Raw genomic sequence first — 25,430 nt, forward strand, 5'->3', positions numbered from 1 at the left:
AGGTTAGTGGGATAGGGAGGGAATGGAGATTTTACAGTATCCCCTGCTATGCCCAGCCAAGCCACCCCACGCCCACAGAACTTTTGAATCCCACTACTGGTTGTGAGTATAATCTTTATTGTCATTGTACTTAAATACAATGAAATTGGTTACATTGTGATACAATGTTCATGCCTATTCTTTCCCTCCCCTATTATAAGGTATAGTAAGATTGAATAAGATAAGATAAGACCAAATGGGACATTTTTTACCCATTTTCTATCATAGGGATTCTGACCACAACAAGAGGCGCCTACCTTGTTCCATTGGCATCGTCCTTGACTGAATGCTGGGGCTCAGAGGTCCCGCTCCCTTGCTAGTGTGGGCTCTAACTTTGATGTCGTAAGTTGTATCAGATTTGAGATTGGTCAGAGTGATACTTTGTTCCTTAGTAACATTGGTCAGGTTTTGCTGGCTGTTTATGTCTCTGTATACAACTGTATAGTTGGTAATTCTTCCATTCCTCTCAGCCAGCAGTGGTGGATTCCAGGTCACTTTAGTGGTGGAGGTGGTAAGCCCAACCACCTCCAGGTTCTGAGGGAAGCCACTTGGTGGCTCCTCTGGAGTACTTATTTCCTTCTCAAACTCCTCCCCAGGACCTGCCCTATTCTTTGCAGACAATTTGAAGATGTAAGTGGCACCCTTGTAAAGTTTGGTCACGGTGTAGTGATCGTCATCTTTTCCAAACTGAATTACTATCATCTTCTCTTCATCGGCACATTTGTATCGCAGCATGTAGCCCAAGAGCTCTCCAACCATCTCTTTGGGCGGGAGCCAATTGATTAGAGCAGTGTTCATAGATGTTGTACTGATCATCATAGTAGGTTTGCCTGGGACTGTGGAACAAAAACAGGGTATTAGGCTATGAATGGAAGCAAAATTTAGATCTTGAAGCATTCAAATAGCTACAAACGGAATCCTGCATCTACACAGATTTTTCTGAGATTACGCTGCATCAGATTGCAGATAAATGATCCCATATCTAAATGAATTAGAATGTTTAAAGCATTTTGCACACCCAGGACGGCACATGTGAACTTCCAAAGTGCCCGGAAGTGGTTCGGCCTAGGAAGAGCTGTTCTTCATTGTAATTCTGAATGGGTAGCTCAGTTTTTACTACTCTCTGTATCCCATACTTAAATAAAAATAAATAATTTGTCCAAGGCTTTATTTTATGGGATGGTGGACTCTTTAACTCCAGAAAAAAAGAATAATGATTAATCTAGCATGTTATTAAGTGATGTAGCAACATGCAGAAGAAACCAAATTGTAAGACAAATAATTTAAAATGCAGAAAATACAAGTTTGGTTTTTAGCTTTATAAATATATCCAAATTTAACAATTATCAACATTACAACCAAAAACAGTATCTATGGATTCCTTATCCAGCTCTGTCTTAAATCTCAGTGCATCTATCTAAGCATTCCTTGAACTCCAACATTTTTCAAAATGTCAGATAATGCAATCTTGGATAGTTTGAACAAGGTAAAAAGTATAATTATAACATAGATATTTGGTTACTTGAATAAGTTATTGAGGACATGCCCAGACTCAGCTTTGGAGTCTCTGCTAGTTTGATGCAGAGAAATTTCATAGTAGCAGTTATAATTTCACCACCTGTGTGAGCTCCTGAGAGAGTGTAGCATGCTGCTTGCAATCAAAATACACTGCGTTTAAGCTGATGAACTGGTTCCTGCTAGGAATGCTGATGTGATGGCTGTGCAACAACCTGATTCCAAATTTTGTATGAGCAGTACAAATTAAGGGCTGCTCCCATCAAAGCTTAACACCTGCTGTATAAAATGAATGGTTTCATATTTCAGTTACACCCACAACAGATACATCTCTTTCCCCCACATCAGGTGAAATTGATGTGTAAATCCAACCGCTGCAGAACCATTCAGAGCCTGTTTACTGCCAAAATAAGCATTAGCCTGTATTGGATTGTGGCACCCAGAGACAAATTACAACAACACAGTAATATTCCACATATGGTTTGAGTAGGTTTAGCTAAGTTATGATGATGATGCTCCTCTGTGAAATTTAGAATTTAGATTATGGAAAATGTTTTAGCCAACTTTTTTTGTTTCATTGGATACTTTGGTGGTAGTGTGAACAGAATTGATATGACAGAGAAACTAAGAGATGGCAGCACTAAGAATGGTGCAAGGAGGAATTTAAATAAGTTTTTACGGAATGATTTTGTAGAACTTGGAACTAATCTAAAATTTTTTCAAGACTACCTGGCATAGATTAGATCAGAAGATGCACACTTTTTATATGACAACAATGCTCCAAAGGTATTCCCGATCTCATTTGTTCTCCAGATCCCTGGCTTCTCTTTCTACCAGTGCATTAACATTTCTGGAATGAGTATATTCTTCAATGAAAAAGTGTTTTAAGAATGTCTGTTGAAATTTGGCAAATACCAAGACAGGAGTAGATAATCTTTTCATTCATTGCTTTTAAAAAAATAGTTTAAAGTTTTAAAAAATGAGCAAAATCTGAAGCCAACAGAAATTAGCATACTGTAAACAACCAGGCATCATTCCAAAACAAGAGACTATTACAGAAAGTCCTTTAAAAAGCTCTGCATTGTCTCATTTGATATACTTGGATAAGACTGTAACTACAAATCCTGCAGGCAGTTCCAATTGAATCTTAGTGTGCTTTCTATTGAGGACCTCTATGTGTCCCCAAGTCCATTTCCATCATCTGTTTGTTTGTCCTTATATAGGCAGGAAGAAGAAACAGGCATAAGAAATGCAGCATTTCCTTAATCAAGGATAATAATTTCTGTACTGCAACAAATTTCAATGCTCTTCTGTTTTTGTAGTTTTATCTTCGTTTCAAATATCATTTCCAAACAGTCGACAGAGTTAAGTACTTATTCAGAAACACAACTCAGAAGATAAGATTGAGTCCTACACAACATTTAACTCATTACAATTGTATACTTCGGTAGTTTCCAATCTAAGGCATCACTGGTGGATTGAGAGTCTAATATGGGTAGTTACTGATACAGGTACCAAAAGATTTTTTTAAAAAATTGAAAGTCTCAGGAAGTCACTAAATCTGATAAAATTTTATTATTCATGCTTGATGTGGGAATTTCAATATTTTTAAAAAGTTGATAATTTTTTTTAAATTTTGGGTATTTGAAGTTTGGCATCAGGCAAAAAATTATCTGTGCTGCATGGTGTATATAATAAACACAATGTTGTCAATTCTTGGTCATATTATGTGGATTAAAAGCTGTTGTCCTTATCCAGATAAAGGAAAGATTAAGAAGGACAGACACAAATAAAGGCATCTAAATGAAAATATATGTTTCCCACCATGTACCTTGTAAGGACATATAATTTCTTCTCTTTGTTTCATATACTAAAGTCAAGATAATTCAATGAATTATAGATAGGATCAGAACAGACAAAACAGTGCATAGGACCATCAACATTAACTTATGACTATATGCCTGAGATAGACAACTTAGAGCCTATCCTTGCCATGAAATGTGGTAATGGCCATCAGTATAGATGATTTTTGAAAAAAGGTAATTCATGGCAAATAAATCTACAAAAAACTGTTAACCATGAGAGCTAATAAGAGGTGAAGGATAAAGTAACAAATACCAATAATTAACACAACAGTATCATTGTATTCCGGTTCTGATTGAGATATCTGCGGGTTGCTAATACCTGTAGATTACAAAGGATGAAGTGGCCCTTGGGGAACAGAGACCTGTATTTAGTTTAGTTCCATTCGCTACCACCTGCAAACAGTCTACAGACTAGGGGTAGAACGCTCAAATATTCCCAATTTATTTGAAGATGTACATTTCTGCCATGATTCCAATTACATCAATGATTCAGCAGCTCAAAAAAGATAGTAAAGTAGGCCTGTCCATCAAGACATATTGTAGAACAAATGCCTGACCTGCTCCAGTTGTAGCAATCACTTTGGCTTTGCTGCGGGCACCATCCCCTTTAGTGGTATAGGCTGCTATGCTGACAGAATAGGTCGTTTCTGCTAAAAGGCCCCCTATGATGGTTTCCTGTAGGGAGAAAAAAATATCATATTTATCAAGCAAATTGAAAAGGAAATGAATAGCAGAGCATGTCTGACTCTCAGATATACTCTGGAGTTTTCCTCTAACCAATTTAAAAGTGTGTTTGTTTTCAAGCTCTTTCAGTTCTCACAGCTAATATATATCTTCACTGAAACTGCAGAGTTAAAATGACAAATTGGAAAGGTAAGTTTTTTAAAGATTATAAATACAGGTTAAGAAACTTCTCTTTTCTCAGATCAGGTACACAGATATTCAACTTTTCCCCTCTAATTTGAGCAGAAAGCAGAAAACATCTGGAGACGTTTGTGGAACTTTACAATCATAATGCAATATGATAGAAGTTACTTGTGGTCTGATAAGTGAATAATTTAGTCAATAAACAACAAAATAATATCTCTAAATTGAATGTCTCCACTGAAGAATCAAATGCTGTTGAGCAGCTAATAAAAATAATCAATCATCCCTTAGTGAGGCACTGCCTTGTCGTAGTTGTGCTGCTAGCATGTTCTGAGAAATGTGAGAGCTATGCTACACCTTCAACCATCCTGGACAGATGTCATCAGAAGAAGCAGATGAAGAGTGTCTCTCCCATAAACAATATGGTGAGAAATAACCTACACAAACCTATATTGGACTAGTTATTACTTGGGTCAATAAGACCATGCTAGGTGTTGGAGTTCCTGGACATCTGGTGACAAGTGGACTACAGGATTCAGGATTGTTGACTGAGCAACCAGGGCCAGCAGCTGCAGAACTACTGGAAGAAAGGTTTCCTACCCATTGCAAATGTAAAAAGACTGAAAACAAAATTTGCTATTACAAATCCAATAAAAAGAGGATATCTGAAAAAGGATCCACCAGTTCTGGAAAGAACAACATCAGAATCAGAAATAACAGAATAGCAGCTAGCAGATCAGCATCAATTTATAATATGAAATAAAATGCTCAGAAAAGTAGAATTAGAAGAGGTCCTGCAAAGGTCTGTCCAGGCCAAAGAAACCTAAGCCTTGCCAGAGGTAGCTAAGACAATAGAGACAATAGAGGGAGAGTTGATGGTAGAGGAAGCCAGCCTAGCTATTAAACCATTCTCATTTCCAAACCAGGCACTCTCTCCTCTAACTTCTCAGAAATAAAGAAACCTCTAACTGGAAAAAAAAAAAACCAGGAGGAACTGAAATGAAGAACTGAGCATCTAGAATAGCACAAAAGCATCAGAATAAGTTTGCCTGATTGAAGCTTGTTAAAAAAGGAGCTTGCACAGGCATTAAAAGATGCCAATACTGTAATATCAAACATAAGAACCAGCTCACTGCAAGAAATAAACCAGCTGATGTATAGCATGGTTGCAATTATAACTGAACACCTGAGATGCAAAAATCAACAAAGAAGAAAAAAAGTCAAATGGTGTAAGTCTTGGTGGTTAGACTGGAAAACAAGATCAGCAAGATAGAATAGAAGAAAGAAAAGAAGCTGAAGAACAAAAAGACCTAATCAAGAAACAACTGCTAGAAACAAGGGAAACTAAGGAAGCACTGGAAATAATAAAGCAGAAAATAACAGCTATAGCCAAGATGATCAGCAGATACGCTCAAACTGCACACTGCAGAATCTTCAATTTCAATTGAATCTGAAAGGTTTTTACCAATCCATCAATGGAGACTGCAGTAAACCAATCAACATCTGACAAAGAAAAAAACCAGCTCAATTCCAGGAGCAGCTATGGAATAATCCAAAGAAATATAATTTGTATGCACCTTAGACAAAGGAGGTGGATAAGAATAAAAAGAAGCTGAAGTGAAACAACTTGTACTAATAGCAGAAATAGTATAAGAGAAAACAGCAAAAAAGAACAAGAAATGGTCAGCACCAGATAAATTGCATGGTTTTTGATTGAAACATCTGATTGGTCTACAATGACTCATTGCCAAGCAGTTAACAACATACTGCAAGAATATGGAATGGAAGATTGGTTAACATCCCTGATAGTGAAAGATCCAACAAAAAGGATTGCATCAATCAACTAAACGCCAATCACCTGCTTAACAACAACTTTCCAATTGCTAACCACTGTCTGATAGCTGATGCAGCCCAACAGCATCTAGTTGAAAATAAAGCCCTTTCCACCTTAGTAGAAAGGAAACTGCCCAAACAGCTAAGGAACAAAAGATCAGTTCCTAATTGACTAGATGGTACTGGAAAGCTGTAAGAGAATGAAGACCAACTTAACTGTAGTTTAGATTGATTTTTACTATCTCTTACTTTCATTTACTTTCATCCCGTCAGGCCTGGGGCTAAAGACTGTAACCCACCCGAATGGTATGAATGTTGTTTTTTTTGTTTTTTTTTAATGACGTACTGTCCTACGTGTTAAATGTTTGTTTCCCCCCCCCCTTTTCGAGTTGTAAGCCGCCCTGAGTCCCCCCAGGGAAAAGGGCGGCATATAAATAAACTTCTCAAATCTCAAATCTCAAATTTATATATAAAATGCTTTCCAGCATCACTGTTTATTGAATTTTAAACCACTTATGGAAGACAAATTTTATTTTTAGAAACTGAGTCAAAATTTAACAGAAAGGTTCCTCGAATCAACAGGTCATGCTATGTTATATGCATGTGGTGTTAGGAAAAAAAATCTGTGTTGCAATGTATCACTTAGATACATGGCAAAAACAAAAAACAACTCCACCATCAAACCCCAGGGCAGGGCAGGAAACTAATACGACTGTGATTACAAACAGAGCAGTAGTTCTAATTGGCAAGAAAGTTTTCCTACAGAACTCTGCAATACACAACAAGCTTACCAAAAAAAGAAAGCATTGGGATGGGCAATAAGATAAGTGGGTGAGGCTGACAAGTTAAATCATTTGCCGTTATATGCCCAGGTGTTCAATAAAGTACCCATCCCATAAATTAAGAAAATAGGTTGAAACAACAACCAAAGGAAGATGTAAACTCCATAGAAAAGAAAGGCATGGGATGCTAGTTTTCCTTTTTCATTGATGTACTCACAGTTTTAAAGAAGTGTCTAATCATATTTGAATGGGTGGAATTGGTTTTGTAGACTATGGCTAGGGAAAACTACTTTTGAGGTAGTTCATATGCTTTTTTAAAACAGAAGCCTTGTTTTGGCCTTGAATAAATGAGTTAATGAGCACTCTGCAGCTTGATTAATCAAAGTCAGTTGACGTGTGAATGCAAGACCCTTATTTAATTCATCCCAAAAATGAAGACATTCAAAAACCAGAGCAAATTTTCCTATTTTTTCCCTGGATGGAGAAAGCCAAAGTTTTGTGTTCATATAGCAGGCATCAGATACCCTATTCGTTGAACCTGTGTGCAGGTCAGTGACGTGCGGTGAGGTTTATGGCTGGTGAGGCACTGACACAGGGGTTTCAAATTTTTTTAGACTTGTGGACTTCAACTCCCAGAATTCCACAGCCAGGCACGCTCAGTTCCGATTTAAAGCAACAGCATTTGTTTTTTTCTTTTGCGAAGTTTCCTTCATTCTTTTTCTTCTCCCTCCCGCCCTCCCCCATCTCTCAAACAGACACACACACACAGAGAAGTTGGATTGGACTATCTCCTTCCCTCTCTCACTCATTCTCTCTCAAACAAACACAAACACAGAAGTTGGACTGGAGCTTATCCGAGCCTTTGATTGCAGGCGAAGCCACGTTGCCTTTTCAAACTTGTAATCAGTGAAGCTGGGCTTATATAGTTTTAGCCAGCTGTGTGTGTGTGTATGTGTGTGTGTGTTTGAAAACTCAACATGGCTCTGCCTGCAATCAAACTACACTTGGGGAGGGATCTACACTTGAGGATGAAGTTTGAATTCCTCCCCCTCCCTCCGACCCACACGTACCTTTTCCAGCTGTTTCAGAGAGGATTTCAACTCTGCTTTGCCTACCATCATGAAAAGGAAAAAAAAAGTAAAAGGAAAAAGGCAAGAGCTGAGGTCAGGCTGAGCTAGTTGCTGCCAGAGTCACCGTGGATGACTCTGCTTAACTGTTTAAAAAAGCCTCTAAAAAATGCCCTCTATAGGAGGAGGCAGGAGAACGACATGCCTCATCTATGTCAGGAATTTTTTGGCTTTTAACTCTTGCTTAACTCTGCTCGGGTGATCATAAAACACCAGACTAGATGAGGCACGTTGTTCTCCTGCCTCCTCCTATAGAGGGCACTTTTTAAAGAGGCTTTTTAAAACAGTTAAGCACTAAGCAGAGTCATCCATGGTGACTCTGGCAGCAACTAGCTCAGCCTGACCTCAGCTCTTGCTTTTTTCCTTTCACATTTTTTTTCCTTTTAATAATGACAGTGGTGGGGCTCTGCCTCCCCTGCCTGCACGTCCCTGGTGTGAAATAGAATTCATTTGCAAATCAACAGGTTGTATGATTTAGTATGCTATGCAAAACCATTCTGACATATTTATTTATTCTGTGACCAAACTGAGTTCTGTCACATAATTCTATTGGGAGCAACTGTTTATAAAAGGGATCAAAAGGTTTTCAAGCAGAATATAAAAATATTAACTCTGTACATGAGAACTCTGTACAATTGAGTATCCAGGCACAACATTTTACCAAATCTTTACTATAATGGATAGAGTAGGACACTTTCTTGATTTCTCAAAATCATTAGCATTTCTTCATTGTTTTCATTTGGAAACCCAAATTAAAAAACACCAATCAAAATGACACAGGAATTAGAATAGGAAAAGATTCCCCTTTCCCTGGAAGTTTGCATGAATGACCTGAATCAATCAAAATACATTAATCATGTCAATTAAAATAACATGGAAAGAGAAACTAAAATATACAGCACTACAGGGTATAAACATCGCCCAAAGAAATAGTGAATACCACAGTGCACACAAAAGAGATATTCTTACATGCTAATGGAGAAAGTGAAGCAGGAAGAGGGAGGAAAGAAAGAAAGAAAACATGGACTGTGAGCAAAGAAAGGTACCATTCCAATGATTGTAGGCATAGTGCTGTCATGGCAAACCCCTTCAAACATAGCCCTTCTCTTTAAGAAGGAATGGAAGTCATACCAGCTAGTTTAAGCATTCCCTTTCTCTCTTGGTTCCACTGTCCAAAAGGGCAATGTTCAAACTTCTTCCTTCAAATTTATATTTCAAAATTACTTCCAAAAATTGAATTTGACTGAATGTGATTGTTTTCGTATTGTAGCCTGTGTTTCATCGCTGAGAGAGCAAAGTATATTTCACGTTTGGGAACAATGAAGTTTAAAGATTATATAAAACTGATTTTGCCAGTTGGGCAGGGACAGTAAAGAGGGACTGCTCTCCCTTCAACTGTCTTAAATTGCATTGCAACAAGCAGGAAATAAAGATGACAGAAATGTCAATTGCTTTTCTGCATTATTTGCAATCTAAATACCAATTTGTTCAGGATTTGTAGCTGGTTGAAGCTCCAGAGCAGCTCCTCAAAATATCTGAGGATTGATGGGGATGTTTTGACAGCACTATGGACAAAGATTTCATAAGATGATCCTCAGAACCTTTTGATCCAAGCAAACACACTAATAAATGGTACTTACGTGGTCAGCAGAGTCCTTAAGCCTCAACTGACGGAGACGAGAAGGAGGAAAGAAAATGGAGATAGAATAAGGGAATGGTGATGCGGATTAACACATTCATACGTGAGAATTGGCACTAGCAAGATCCCAATAATATATACCATTCTTCACAAACGTATCTTTAAAAACGTAAAATGCATTAGAACCTGATATTTAACTTGCTTTCAATTGTCTTAATTCTCACCATAAAGCTAAGCAAGAGAGCTTATTTTTTCAACTTGTGCAAAATGACAACTGCAAACCTAAGTATACCTAGGCATGCTCCATCGAAACAAACTGGAACTTAGGACAAAACTAGCCATGTATCTGGTGGCTTAAGGCAATTATTACATCTAGTTCAGGGGTAGCTATGTGTTATGGCCCACCAGCGGCTAGCGGAACCGGCACCAGATTTGGATAGTGAGAAGGTTGGGGAGGAACATAGATCAGTCCTGGAGTCTGGGGAAGGCTCTGATGAGGGCTCTGTGTCGGAGGCAGAGTGGGGGACAAAGCCATATGCCAGCTGGCTTCAGAGTCAGACATCAGTGAGACAGACGAATAGTTGGAGCCTGCTCACAGGGTGTGCATGCAGAGTTGCCAGATGAAGGGAACAGCTAAAGAACAGGGGTCGACTTGGGAGTAAGGCTACAGGTGGATGATGAACGGCCCTTCCCAGAGGAAATAAAAGAGGAGCAAAAGGGGAGTGGAGTTTGCAGGAGACAATTAGTTCACTTAATTGGCTCGTGACTCTCCAAGACTCCTTGCCAAGTTTTCCAGATATTGGCCTGGCAGCTCTCCAAGCCAGATAAGGTCTGTGACTGTAAATCCTCCCTTGAAAGACTTTGCTGTATGTAAATGAGCAGAATTCACAGTAAATTAATAAAAGGGTTTTTTGTCAGGACCAGGAGTATGCTTCATGCTCTTGGGAAGCCTCAGTCAGAACACTACCTTTGATGCTTCAAACAAATCTCAGAATCTTTCACTATTTACCGAGGAATTGGTGGGGACGAAATCTCTTGGTGAAGAGATACAAAACCAGTCTGACATAAGTACTGCTGGAGGGCACTCATGAAAAAATCATGACAGTAAGGGTGGTGAAATATCACTATATGGCTCTTCCATGCCCATGTGTTCAGAGGCCTTGTTTAGGATGACCCAAGTCCTTTTGAATAGAGCAGGCTCAGAGGTTGTTAGGCATTTAGCTGACAAAATCCCTCAGATCTGCTCCAGTTAGATACCAGCCTTGGGCCAGGGTACAGTGTTGCTTTGTTTTCTGGGAGGGGTCTGATCCTGTTGGGGCTGAGGAAGTGGACAAGCCCTCATGATTGAACCTGCCCACATGTATATTAAATCCTTGTCTATATGCAAACTTCTTATTTTCTCCTATTTCTTTCTTGCTAGCAACATATATTCAACTTTATTCGTTTCCATTCCTAAATCAAAGAAGTAAGGACTGCTGGTTTTCAGCTGCTGTATTATATAATGACGATTATTTTCAGTTAGAAACAGATATTCTTTAGTTTATTACATGCTTTGGATTATTTCCAAAAAGTGGATAATGACATTGCTAACAATAACAATCTTCCCCCAAAGAACATTATGGTATAAATGTATTAAAATATGACATATACGTCACCACTGTTAAAGATATATATATATATATATATATATATATATATATATATATATATATATATATATATATATATATATATATGTAAAATATTCACCTCACAATTATACAATTGCTCTATTTCTTAAAAGAACAGGGTAGAAATATGTAATATGGGCCAGAAAAATGGTGGTGCATATTCAATTTTAAGTTTGCTTTTTTTAAAATGGTTACACTGTCAATTTCAACATACTATAATCTTTCACTTTCATCAGAGGATCCTCTGCTTTAGGAGCATCTCTGTGATGAAATCAGCTACAGCTAAATGTTTGAATTTATAAAACTGCTACCTACCAGATAAAACAGTTCTCTGCTAAAACAGCCCAATTGCTTCTTAAGTATTTAGTGTCACTGAGTAAGATAAATGGCTTTAAGGGAACCAAAGGCCTTGATAAAACATATCAGCTGCTGTTACTGCTTAGAGAGAGGTAACCAATGCAGGTAGAGCTAATGTTGGCAGTTGATATCACCAAATCTACAGTTCTAGTAAGAGCACCCAATAGATTAGTTTGACCAGGACTAGTCTGAGATTTATTTTCTGCCTTGTTTACAAACTGTTGCAAAGAAGGCCTGCCCTAGCACTACATATACAATTGCTGAATGCACATTCTTTACTTTAGCTGTCTGATTAAAGAATTACTGTGTGTGAGTTGGGCAGCCATACAAATCTACTTAATAAATAAAATAAAATTCTTTTTTTAAGAGCAGTGAATCTCACGTGGATCTTGTTAATGAAGCCAAACTGAATAGTTAAATAACTCTCTTTCTAGAGGAATAGTTGCTACCCAGGACCCACTTCTCAAGAGAGCAACAGCTATTTTAAAATCTAATTTCTGAGTTTATCTTATAAGTTGTCAATCAGTGTGTAGACACAAGGTAGACAATTAAATATCCTCCAGATTTTTTTGACAGTTCTCATAAATTTCAGTCAATCTGACTAATCACAAGAGTTCTGGAAGTTATATTCAGAATCAGGAAGATGCATAATGTCGCCTACTGTATATTCTTATTTTATCCTAAGTAAAATGATTTTCTCACTTGACAACTAAAATGAATACAGTACAGTCAAGTATCAAAATATTATGTGTCTTGGAATCTTGAATACAAATCAAAATATCCGAATATGACTGAAAACCACAAAATATATTGGCACACAAAGCCCAGAGTAGAATTTAAATGTGCACAGCAGTGTGATTTTCTCTGATACTTGGAATCCAAAGTTACTGTCATATTAGTACCTTTAATTATTGTATTAGAAAAGCAGAATGTTTATGTGGTAAACTATACAGTGGAGAGTACTGTCTCCTGAACTCTGCTAAAGTAATACGTATAGGCAAATTCTTGAGATAAAGTAATGTTTCTCTGCCCATGTAGGACACAATGATTGATGCTGTCCTGCTAGCTACTTTTCAGCTGGAGGCAGAGACATAGCACAGAAATTTAGTTAAGCGTCTCTTATGGAGCAATCAGTTACTAAATTTGAATGAAAGAAGGAATATGTAATACTTTTAAATTTTTCCTTCTATTAGTTTTAAATACAGAATGAAGAACAGTATTTTATATATGACAAAATGTCCCTTTAAATATTCTTGACCAGATGAATGGAAAAGAGGATGTAAATGACAGAACAGTATTATTTATCAACGCAATGTGAAAAGGTCAGTGAATTTCTGATAATCTTTTAACATTTTATAAGGCAATATTATCTGAATGGTCAATATGAAAGCTGACTGCATTTCTGATGATAAGGTTCCCAACATTTTAGAGGGTGGTATTATCTGAATGGTTTTCTGGCTTTATGACAGTTCTCAGGCAGCTGGATCAAGTATATGATACATTGCTGCACCTTTAGCCTTTAAGCCTTTCACCTGACTGTGCTTGCAGCTTTTCCATCTGTCTGGTTATCATCCAGAAACACCCACCCATATTAAAAAAAAAACGGCAAGTGCCTTCAGGAAGGACAGATTATTGTAATTCCCATTCACACTGACTGATTCCTTGGATGAGATCTAGAATTAGCCTGCACACGTAGTTGACTTATTAATTTGCTAGGAATCTCTTGCTGTTTAAATGTATCCTCAGTTTAGTGCCTATGTTTCTACAAGAAACAATGACTGGAGACCAACTGAAAAATATCCCAACAAATATGTGTGAACAGTCAGAATGAAGCCTCTTTCTAGCAGAGAATTAATACAAATCTCATCTGGCAAATAAGACAAATAGAAAGCTTTGCAAGGCATGGTCTTAGACTATTATACTGCACCTCCATTTTTGAAGGATAGGTATATACAGATTCCATTTTCTTTCAAGAAATAAAAGGCAAGCCATATCCATGAAGGATAATCAGATATATGTATAAACAGATAAAAGATATCTGTTATTCTGTGGCTGTTTCTGTATAGACTCTCTTACTTTCCTATACAAAATGTGGTGGTTCAATGGATTTAATTAAATTATTTAATTAAAGTATAATTAAATTATATTTATAGATTAACCATATAGTTTATTGAAGAGCAAATCTTTAGCCCTTGAGAAAGATAGCAAACTGATGAATTTTACCAGCTAAAGGGACAACTTTCTCAAAATCACTATGTAAAATCACTTTTTCGTATCTTCCCAGATACAAACATTTTGAAAAGATTCATAGAAATTCTGATGATCTAATCCAAGAAATATAATCCCGTGCTAATAGGTTCTTATTTCATTTCTCCTTCATTCTTAGGCTGGGCTTTATTTTCTAGTGTATGAAAGGTGTGTGAGATTTATTTTATTTTCTTATTGTTTGCTGTGCTTTGCTGCCTGTTGAGAGAGAGATAAATAATTCAACTATACTTAGGAAGAAAATCAATTAGTCTGTGCACTTGTCTTGTAATTCTACTGGGTGCCATTAAAAAATCTAGCTCACAACTGATCACCCCCAGCTTGTAACTGTAGAAACCTCAGGAACTACAGATTTTTTTCCAGCATGAATCCCACCCCCAATCCCTCCTGAATGCAAAAAGTAATAGTAAGCAGAAAAACTACAAAAAATAGTTCAAACATAAGACTTAGTTTCTTCTTTATTTCAGTGACATTATGAGTATATTACTTGGTTACACAAAGCAACTCCTCATAAAATACTCAACTTCAAAGAGATGATAGGCAATGCTTATATTATCTTGCTCCCTGGATTATATTAAGAAGGACCTTAGATTTCTCAAAAACTATTTTATTCTAGTCAACCCTTTCATTACTGCTTTCATTTCAGAAAGTTCTTTGATTTGACAAATCATATTAATCCAATATAATAAACCTTATTAACTCTTGTAGTAAAATACAGAGCCATCAATAAAGCATAAATGTATTTCCAGCATACTACTGAAGAATCCCAGACTTTCCATTTAGGATGTCTTAATTAACGTTAGAAGGCAATTCTGAAACTCATTTAATCCATTTTTAGTGAAATTAGCAACATTTAATAACACTTAACCTTTTGAATGTGTTATTCAAAAAGCCCATTTAGTTGTATTTTCCTTAAACCTATTCCACAAATTGATTTCTTTAGATTAATCCTATCTTTTCATTCATTATTTGAATTTCATTATATGAGTTTATACTTGCAATCTCTAGTTACATGGTGTTGTATACCACATACTGTGCAGTTGGCCTTAAATTCTAAATTTATTTATTTATTTAGAATAAACATAATGAATCTGTGGCCCTCTAGATGCATTTGGACTGTAGCTTCCATTATCCATGACCAATGACTCTGTGGATTAATTCAAAGGGTATCAGTTCAACACCATTTGGGATAATAGATTTCCCATCTGTGTTCATAGAAGTCCATTATTTTGAACCAAAATAATAATAATCACTGACATGCAGGTAATTCTGCAAATAAGTATGCATATTTATCAGCCACAGAATTTACCTGGGATTCTGCTACCATGACATCTTTGATGACATGTGGTCCAACTGGTTCATTGTTTTCCATTTTTACATAGGTGACTTGGTAACCTCGAATTTGGCCATGCTGTTTGTTGGAGATGGGTGATTTCCAGGAAACACGAATTGCTGTTGAGTTCACTGACTCTACCTCCACTTTCCGTGGGGGAGCACTGGGCACTGCAATGTACATAGGAAAACTTAATTAGAGAGAAATCATGGTACCTTAATTGTGATTGCTTCCTCTAATCTTCACTCTTCAAATAGTTTTCTCAGTAACAAGTATTTCTGTACACACGTGTGTGTATATATAGACATGTCAGATTTCAAAGATTAACAGTGTATGGCATACATGTACAGCATCTTCGTTGGTTTAAGATATCCTGTTATTATAAGAAGATGCAAAGCTTTCCTCAGGAAACTAAGGATTTCCCCCCCACCTCTCTTTGCATTAAAGAGAGAGCAGAGAACGGAAGCAGATTTATTAAAGAGGAAAGAAGCATTTAGAACAATGGCTTACGGTGAGTTGCTCCACTGCTACCACAAAAGGCTGTTCTGAAGATTGAGATGCCTGCTTATGCTTCTAGGTTATAGAGTGCTTTTTAATAAAAAGTGAAAAATGGCAGTTGCCTGAAAAATTTCAATTTTCTTACAAGGACGTACTTTCTCATAAGGTAGTGTACAACCTATTTACTATTTGGCAAAATCGCATTCTTATTATTCTGGGTTCTTACACCTAGAGACAAAAATATCAATGCAAATTAAAAAAGAGCACAGAGGGAAAGGATGGAGGAATGCTCTCTCAAAGAAGCTTCTCCTTCTGCATATGAATGGGGCAATGCATTCATTTTAGAGTCCCCTCCTTGCCATACTGCTATTCAGTCTTAGCGTGGAAAACCATAAGAGCATTCAACTTTTGCAAAAGCAATCCAGGGCATCCAAAAGCACACAGTGCCTCAATTGTCAGTACAAGAGGAGGTTAATTGGAGACTGGGAAGTGGGTGAAATCTGCAAAAATGATTCCAGAAAAAAGATATGGCTGGCTGACAGTTGCTCAGCTTTAGGCAACACATTATTTTCCATAGATCTCACTCCTAATTGTAAATAGTTACTTGAAGAGGAGCATCAAGGGAAATAATGATTTAGCAAAGGAAAGGAGGACAGAATGGGGAATGATGTATGTTCTTCAGGCTTTCCAAAAAGCAAGTGGAAAGTAAATGTAGCCGTGTCTTAACATATTGACCCCTTTTCTTATTAGAGTTGGTTATGCCTTGAATATTACTTGTGACAGCTCTGCAGGGCCCAGCTTCCATGAATCTTACCTACAGAGCCTTATGCTAATGGCAACTACTCAGGGATTGACTTATGTTGGGTTAGTACATGTCACTCCAATTATGAAGAGTGTATTAACTAACAAATATATTTTAAGATACGAAAAAAGAGATTTCATTCACCTTACCTGCTATTTATGAAACTTCAGTGTTATTGGAAGCTTTCAAAATCACGCCTGAAAAAGCCTACCTGGGAGAGCCAACTATGCAGCCCTCAGATTAATGTTTCAAGTTTGCTAAGACATTTCTAGGGTAGTAGCTCCCCTCTAGCTAAGGCTTTCCTAAGTGAAAACTATAGCAAACAAATCAAGCAGCAGAACCTGCAGATATGTTTCTTTTCCTGGGAAACAGTCCCTGAACATAGCTATGCATCACTTCCTAGAATTTCAGCAATGCAAGGAGTAATACAGCAGAGGCAGTAAAACCAAAGAATGCCTGCTCTCATTTTAAGAGTGGCTCTCTTTCTCCTATGTTTACTTATGGCCTCTCCAGTGTTTTCAGGCCAGAATGTAACATAACAAGTGCCAGTCACTCTGAGTACTGTCAATCTGCCAACAGGAAACTTAAGTTGAGACCCTACAGACTTGTCTACCTAATGCTATACAACGTTTTGCTTCAATGTGTCCCTGATAGAGAGTTAAGAAGCAGATCTATATAGGCAGCAGCATTCTACACAACAGAACTTATCTCTGAATCTCACATGAACAAGACTCTTATTACTTATTGATTGACTCTGACTCACATTCTAACTGACTATGATTATAAAGAAGCTGCTGTATTTCTAAAATAATTGAGGACATTGTTGTTTATATATTGTAGAGTAAGATCCAAGGTGCATTCCTAAGAAACAAACTTGTAATAATCAATAGAGTCCCTGTTACCTTTGACCATGTGTCAAAACCTACCGTCTTCATCAGTGCGAACAGAGACAGGGATGCTCTCTGGTCCAGGACCAACATCTGTGTGAGCCCTCACCCACACTTTGTACTCTGTCCACTTCTCCAAGTTGTTGATCTCCCAGCTGGAGTGCTCATGTCCAATGCCCTCAACCACATGCTTGGTGTTGTCCTCTCCTTCCACTGCCTGGTACGCGATGGAATATTGCGTGATGACTCCATTGCGGCTCTGAGCCGGTGGTGGTACCCAACTTACCCGGATGGTGGTAGAGCTGATGCTTACACATGTGACCTCTTGGGGTGGGGCAGAAGGGGCTAGGTATAAATAAATGAAGTGGGAAGATGTAGGGAAATGGTTGGGCAAAACATACCAAGTACAGTGAGATCTTACCCAACCAAAAGAGATTCTCCTAATACAGAACAAAGTTTGCATTTCTTTTTATTTAAAAATATATATGCACATGAATTAGGTCTATTTGTGCCATTCACAGGATCACCAGTTGTGGTTACCATAGGATAAGTGTGTCATATATAGGAAAGAAAATTGGAAATCATAGAAAATACTTAGAAAAGAAAAGCAGAAGTCCCAAGAAAGAATGTGAGATCTAAAAAAGATAAAAAACCAAGTAAGAATAATGTGTCACCTTTAAATAATTCAGTGTTATTCTTTCTGAGTAGTAGTATTTGAGCAATAATTTCATGGATACTTTTTGCTTAAACTGCTTAGAACATAATCCTAGAATACAAGGTCTACTGCATCTGATATATAGCGCCATAGCTTTTAAATTCCTGAGTAGGAATTGAAACAAGAATTATTAAGGCCCCGAAGAAAGTTTTTAAAGAGATAAAAACATGATTTGCAGGATAGAAATATCACTAAGTAGTGAAGGAATCTTAAAATATCATTTTTTTATTTGGTAAGCAGAACAAAAATAAGTTAGCAAACATCAGAACAGGAATGTTTCATCTACTAAACTGGAGGAAAGATCAAGACAGTTATTAGGAAAAGCATAAGAATTATGTGAAAATTAAACTTAAACCTACACTTTAATTACCTGAGGATGCTAAAGGTATATGAATGGCATCTAAGCAAAGGTAGAGATAGAAACCAGCAAGGTAATAGTGAAACAAATGCCAGAAGAATCTAAACAATTCTTCAAAGAACTGATAACAGAATACTTTCAAACAATAAAGTCACTTGAGTGTAAAATTTCTCATCTAGTCACAACATTAACAAACAATACTGAACAATACACGAACTCTTAACATATCCTGAGCCTGCAATGATGAAGTGAGGAAAGCTAAGGTTCATAACAAACAAAGGCTTGCAACAAAAGTAAAAAATAACAAAGAAAAAAGCTTCTTCCAACATGTTAAAAATAAGAAAGAAGTCAAGGAAACAATTTGTCTATTGCTGGGAAAAAGTGGCAAGAAGGTAACAAGCAACAGGGAGAAAGCAAAACTACTTAACTCATTTTTTGCATCTGTCTTTACAAAGGGATAAAACAGTCCAACCTATCAAAAACAGCACCACAAAAATCAGATTAGGAATACAAAATGAAATAGGGAAGAAAATAGAAAGTGAGCACCTGTCTACTCTAGATGAGTTCAAATCACCAGGACTGGATGGATTACACCCCAGGATTCTGAAGGAACTGGCAGACGAGATCTCAGAACCACTGAACTATATCTTTCAAAGATCTGGGAGCACCGGAGAACTGCCAGAGAACTGGAAAAGAGCTGATATAGTTCCCATCTTCTAAAAGTAAAAAAAAATAGATCCAGGAAACTACAGACCTATCAGCCTGACCTCAATACCAGGAAAATTCTGAAAAAGATAATGAAGCAACGAATCAGCAAACACCTAGAAGCAAACAAAATAATAACCAAAAGCCAACGTGGGTTTGTCAAAAACAGATCATGCCACACTAATCTTATTGCTTTCTTTGACAAAGTGACTAAAGGAATGTTGTCGATATAATTTACTTGGACTTCAGTAAGGCATTTGACAAAGTAGACCATAACCCACTACTTGATATAATAGAAAAATGTCAGTTAGACAGTATCACCACCAGATGGATTTGTAACTGGCTGACCAACTGCACGCAATGTGTAGTCCTCAATGGAACTGCATCTACGTGGAGGGAGGTAAACAATGGGGTACCCCAGGGCTCTGTTTTAGGCCCAGTACTCTTCAACATATTGATCAATGATTTAGATGAGGGGATAGATGGGGAACTCATTAAATTTGCAGACGACACCATGCTAGCAGGAATAACACTCCCGAAGATAGGCTTAAGATACAGAAGGATCTTGACAGACTTGAATATTGGGTGCTATCCAACAAAATGAAATTTAATAGTGACAAAAGTAAGGTTCTACATTTAGGCAAGAAAAAAAAATGCACAGGTACAGTGTAGGTGGTACCTTGCTCAATAGTGGTGATTTTGAGAGGGATCTTGGAGTCCTAGTGGACAATCACTTAAATATGAGCCAGCAGTGTGCTGAAGCTGCCAAAAAAGCCAACACAGTTCTAGGCTGCATAAACAGAGGGATAGAATCAAGATCATGTGTTAATACCATTTTATAATGCTTTGGTAAGGCCACACTTGGAATACTTCATCCAATTTTGGTTGCCATGATGTAAAAAAGATATGAGACTCTAGAACGAGAGCAGAGAACAGCAACAAAGATGATTAGGGGACTCGAGTATAAAACATATAAAGAACCGTTGCTAGAACTGGATATGTCTAGTCTTATGAAAAGAAGAACTAAGGGTGACATGATAGCAGTGTTCCGATATTTCAGAGGTTGCCACAAAGAAGAGGGAGTCAAACTATTCTCCAAAGCACCTGAGGAAGTAATGGATTGAAACTAATCAAGGAGAGAAGCAACTTAGAACTGAGGAGAAATTTCCTGACAGAACAATTAATCAGTGGAACAACTTGTTTCCAGAAGTTGTAAATGCTCCAACACTGGAAGTTTTAAAGAAGAGATTAAATAACAATTTGTCTGAAGTGGTGTAGGGTTTCCTGCCTAAGCAGAGGGTTGGACTAGAAGACCTCTAAAGTCCCTTTCAATTCTATTCTATGGGGGGAAAAGCTCAGACGATTGGAAAAAAAGAAAATACTGGATCTCACAAAAAAATGGTTAAGCTACATCAGATAGCCAAACTAAGAAAACAATGAAGACATTTAAATTTTTTTACTACAAGTACTGTTGCCTATTTAAATGTCAACTATCTGAAATAATTTCTCAGTTGCCAAATTGTAAATGTATAAGTGTGAAATAGGAGTTAGATGTAAAACAGTTGCTATCCAATCATTCTCTTCTCAACCAGATCAGATTATGGGAAACCTTTTATGATTGATTGTTTCTGTTTATTAACTGATTATGTTAGGTCCACTATTGTTATTGTAACTGTAAAAAAGTAATTAAAATAACATAGTAAATGATCACAAAATTCTCTTAGGAATCTCACAAAAAGGTCCAAAGTATTCATATTAAAAGGTTAAGGAGTGTGTGGGTATCAAAGACATGACACAGCAGACAAATAGCATATGATTTAGATGCCATTTTATAGTGTGGATATTGCCCAAATCATGGAAGGTTATGCTAATTTTGATGCTCAAAAGATAATGAAACTCACCTCCTTTGAATTTCTAGTATTAATTATAAGCAAAAGCTGATTAAGAGCCGAGGTGGTGCAGTGGTTAGGGTGCAGTACTGTAGGCCACTTCAGCTGACTGTTATCTGCAGTTCAGCAGTTCTAATCTCACCGGCTCAAGGTTGACTCAGCCTTCCATCCTTCCGAGGTGGGTGAAATGAGGACCCAGATCGTGGGGGCGATATGCTGACTCTGTAAACCGCTTAAGGAGGGCTGAAAGCCCTATGAAGCGGTATATAAGTCTAACTGCTATTGCTATTGCTAGTAACATAGCTTTTTTGAAAACATACTACTATATTTGAGAGTTAAGAAGTATAAAAGAGATTTATAGAAAACTATAGAACTGTAGGAAGCAATATGACATGTCTTAAATCAATGTTTGAAACATCAAAGTGCAACTCCATCAAAATTGATTTATTTCTGATACCCCAGTCCTCTCAAAATGGCTGCTATCTACAATATATCTTCACCAGTCTACCAGTGAGGTATGATACTAGCACATATATGTGGATATGCTAGGAATATCCAGCAGTAGAAGCTTTCTGGAAACAAGAACATTGAGTATTTTTTTCTTTTAAGACAATTGTTGAACATCAATACAAGCTGAATTTATAGCTCAGCCTGTGCACTGATTCCAATAGAAGTGCATTGTTCCTAATTATTTACTTGCTGTGGATGCCAGAAATTTTTTTTAACAAACCTTGCAAAAAATATGGGATCCTGTCACCAGACTTATGCTACTATGATAATCCTCCTTCATTAGATGGAAAATAATTGAGGATATTAATCAATGGAACAACATGCCTCCAGAAGTTGTGAATGCTCCAACACTGGATGTTTTTAAGATGACGTTGGATAGCCATTTGTCTGAAGTGGTGTAGGGTGTCCTGCCTAAGCAGGGAGTTGGACTAGAAGACCTTCAAGGTCTTTTCCAACTCTGTTATTCTATTCTCTTCTAATATGCTTTCTGGAATGCATTTATTGCTATCAGAGTTGTACAAAAATGCTTCAAAAACAATTGGGGAGGTTATACATAGCATTTTTCTGCTCTCTATTAAAATGGACTGGATTTTTAAGGATGCTGTTTAAACTAAAAAAGGGTACCACTTCTTTAAGAATTATATTAACTTTAAAGAGTGGGCTCCTGAAAGGAATATCATCTTTTATTCAGACTCACATGGAATCCTAAATAAAGTTGTGCACCTATTATTTATTGAAAATATACATACATATATACATACACACAAATAAGGAATACCCAAAAGCTGCTTTGCCTGTGAAATTTGGAAGCCCTTTCTCCTAATCATTTTGAAACATTCCACTACTTATTGTTTATACAAAAAGAAGAAAAGAAGAATCCTCCATAATCATGAATGTGATCAAATGATACCCTCTGCTATATATATTTTCCACTGTAAGATGGAGAAACATTTGTTTCATTATTTGTGTCCACAGTAGACTGATTTGTATGATGTTTGATGTCCTGGTATTACAAGTTATGATATTTCCCTTTTGATGTTTCTTTTGTTATGTGTGTTAAATAACATTTTTTTAAATGATAAAGCAGGCTTGCAAGCTCAATTTGCCTAGAAATTTGACTAGTAAAGGAAGAAAGTCAAGACCGCAAAAGTCAAAGCTAAAGAGAAAGAAACATGAGGTACCAAGAAACAGGTAGTAAACATGCAGGTTCCCTGGGTACAAACAGCTAAGCAGTTCCTTCCACACCTGACGCATAAACGTTTTGGAAATTGAGATAATTTTTTTTTTATGCTACTTGACAAAACTCATGGCAATTAAACAAAGGAGAAATGAAACAAGTTTAACGAAGTACAGTAAGTGAACCATGTGAGGCACAAAATTACTTTTGACTGCTGATAGCTAATGGCTGGGTAAGAATCTCATCTGTGAGAGTGCCAATACACAAACAGCAAATTAACAATAAAGAGGTTAAAATAAAATTAAACAATGGAAGCCTAAAGAAACCTGAATGAGATATAAAAATATATATACCAACATGTATCTAGAAATTATGCAGTCAATGTCACAACATTCACCATGTTCATACAGACAACATACCACATTTGCAATGCCTTGATTAAATTTTCTCTGTACAAAGGCCAGCAGTTCATGCTGATATGATGAATACCAGGCCCTTAATAATGTAATTCCAATGTATTTTTGAAGGATTGAACGAATAGATCATTCTCATAATGCTGGAAGCAACATCACTCTGTACAATGGCAACATAACTACATCCAGAATTAAGAGAACATTTGGCAAGTAGTTTTCTTTGTAATATTTACATTCATCTAAGTTCTAGATATTTTCTTTTAGCTTTCCTTTTTATCCAGGCTAGATCTGAAGTTGGTATACAGGCTTGTAATGCCAGTTGCTCAAAGTGCCACCTAGTTTTAAGTGTATAATCTTTGATAGTTTAATTATTCAAATCTTTACTTATAACCTTGAATCCAATGGATTGAAAGAAGAATAAAACATCTACTTCCTCTACCAGTTCTCTATTCCAAAGGACCCTCTATAGTGAGTGCTTTACAGTGGTTGATGGGCCAGTGGCTTAAACATGTGTGCAAAATAATGTGCACCATTATGCAAAAAACACAACTTAAGTTCTTGTACCAGATGTTGGGATACAAGTGCAAATAACAGCCCTCATCAGGACATTACTGCACGTGTCATTTTAATATAATCCCAGTTTGCTGTAGATGACTATAGACACTGAAGTAATGTTAAACATGATTAAAGTGAACCTGTAGACTGATTAGAATATCTGAAATAATTTCCTTATAATTTAATCATTACAGAAATCTTACACACTTGGCCTTGCAATATAGAGCAGGACTGGAAAATCCTTAATGGCTAGAAATAAGGGAGAGCAAGAAGTGCTGTGGATGAGTTAATGATGCAGAACGTCATATAATGGGTGTGGATGGGGTAAATATATATTTTTATTGTTTTACTTTTTAAGCTGTTTTAAGTCTATTTAATGACTGAAAAGTCCTGAAATTTTTCTTGCCTCAAAATGATGAAATATCTTATTTCAGGTTTTCAGCGGTTTGTCCAGCCTACATCCTGTTTTGGCACAGAGATATAAGCATCATCCAGAAAAATTAATATCAGAGACCTATCAACTAAGTTCAGGGAGCTCTTCCCTATTTCTATCTTCAGTGCCAACTTAACATACAATCTTTCGCTGCAGACTGGGATCTGCAACTGCTTATAACACACTATCAGGATTATCCTCCCTTATTACAGGGTGGGCAAAATAGCTCCTCTGGGAGTCACACACATTTCTTTCTGCTGCTAATTCTGGATGTATTTTAATTTGCAAGTGGATGGAAGTGTTTTTAAATGAAAGAGTCTTGAGACGCCTAATCACTTTTTATTCCCTAGAATGTTTCTATGTCCAACATCAACTCAGAAACAGTATTAGGGAGGTAATATAACACAAAATAACAGGCAGTGCTTCATTCTGCTATCGACTCTAGTGGACCTGAAGAAAGAAATGAACCTCTCTGCCCCATCTAGTAAGGCAGTCAAAAGAGAACTTTGAAGTTACTAGGGAAGAGTTCATGAAATCACCAGGACTAGGATAAGAATGGTGTTTTGATAGGTTTGAAAAAGTCAGGAGTCTACAGACAATGGGAGGCAACACAGTGCAGATAGAGTATGGAAGGTCTGTTTATAAATATCCATGTGAGTTTTTAAATACATATGTTATGTAACAGAGAGTATAAATTATCTGGAGATATTCTATGAGAGAGGGAATCACACGAATGGTTCAAGAGTGGTATGTGTGATAGAATCGTGGGTTAACAGAAAGAGTGGGGGGAAGTAGATCCTAAATTGGGGAAGCTGTAGGTTCAAAGGAGTGGCTGCATATTTTGATTTAAATTATGTGATAAAGCTGGAGCAATCACAGCAGCTATTTAAAGAATGGATTACCCCCATTACATATTTTTGTGATAGAACTTATCATACTCTACTCTCTCAAAATGCAAATGTGCCTAACAAGCCAAAATATTGCAGTCTAACTGCTCAGTTACACACAGCCTTGCATCACAATTCACATCTATCATATTTCACATCTGTATTACTCTGTTTCTGAGATCTGTCCTTTTTGTTTAAGTACAATGATTGGGAAAGTACCCATTTTCTCTCTACTGATTCATGTATTTCTTCAGTAGCTGCTACCAGTTCTATAAATATCCCCATCCAATATATTCTCCAATATTTAAT

General features: G+C 36.9%; 1 protein-coding gene across 4 annotated transcripts in view; it reads right to left on the reverse strand.

The window, feature by feature from the left end:
• PTPRF (protein tyrosine phosphatase receptor type F) overlaps positions 1-25,430 on the reverse strand; it is a 627,213-nt gene that overhangs the window by 59,796 nt on the left and 541,987 nt on the right. For 3 of the 4 annotated variants that reach the window (XM_032217661.1, XM_032217660.1, XM_032217662.1), the window contains 5 exons: positions 17,519-17,824; positions 15,269-15,462; positions 9,669-9,695; positions 3,977-4,094; positions 297-875 (listed from right to left, as the gene is read on the reverse strand). In XM_032217661.1, coding sequence (XP_032073552.1) covers positions 297-875; positions 3,977-4,094; positions 9,669-9,695; positions 15,269-15,462; positions 17,519-17,824 — 1,224 coding nt within the window. The remainder of the gene's footprint in view (positions 1-296; positions 876-3,976; positions 4,095-9,668; positions 9,696-15,268; positions 15,463-17,518; positions 17,825-25,430) is intronic. The other variant, XM_032217663.1, reaches the window with a different exon arrangement.

Source organism: Thamnophis elegans, chromosome 5 (genome assembly GCF_009769535.1).
Source record: "Thamnophis elegans isolate rThaEle1 chromosome 5, rThaEle1.pri, whole genome shotgun sequence".
Taxonomy (NCBI): Eukaryota; Metazoa; Chordata; class Lepidosauria; order Squamata; family Colubridae; genus Thamnophis; species Thamnophis elegans.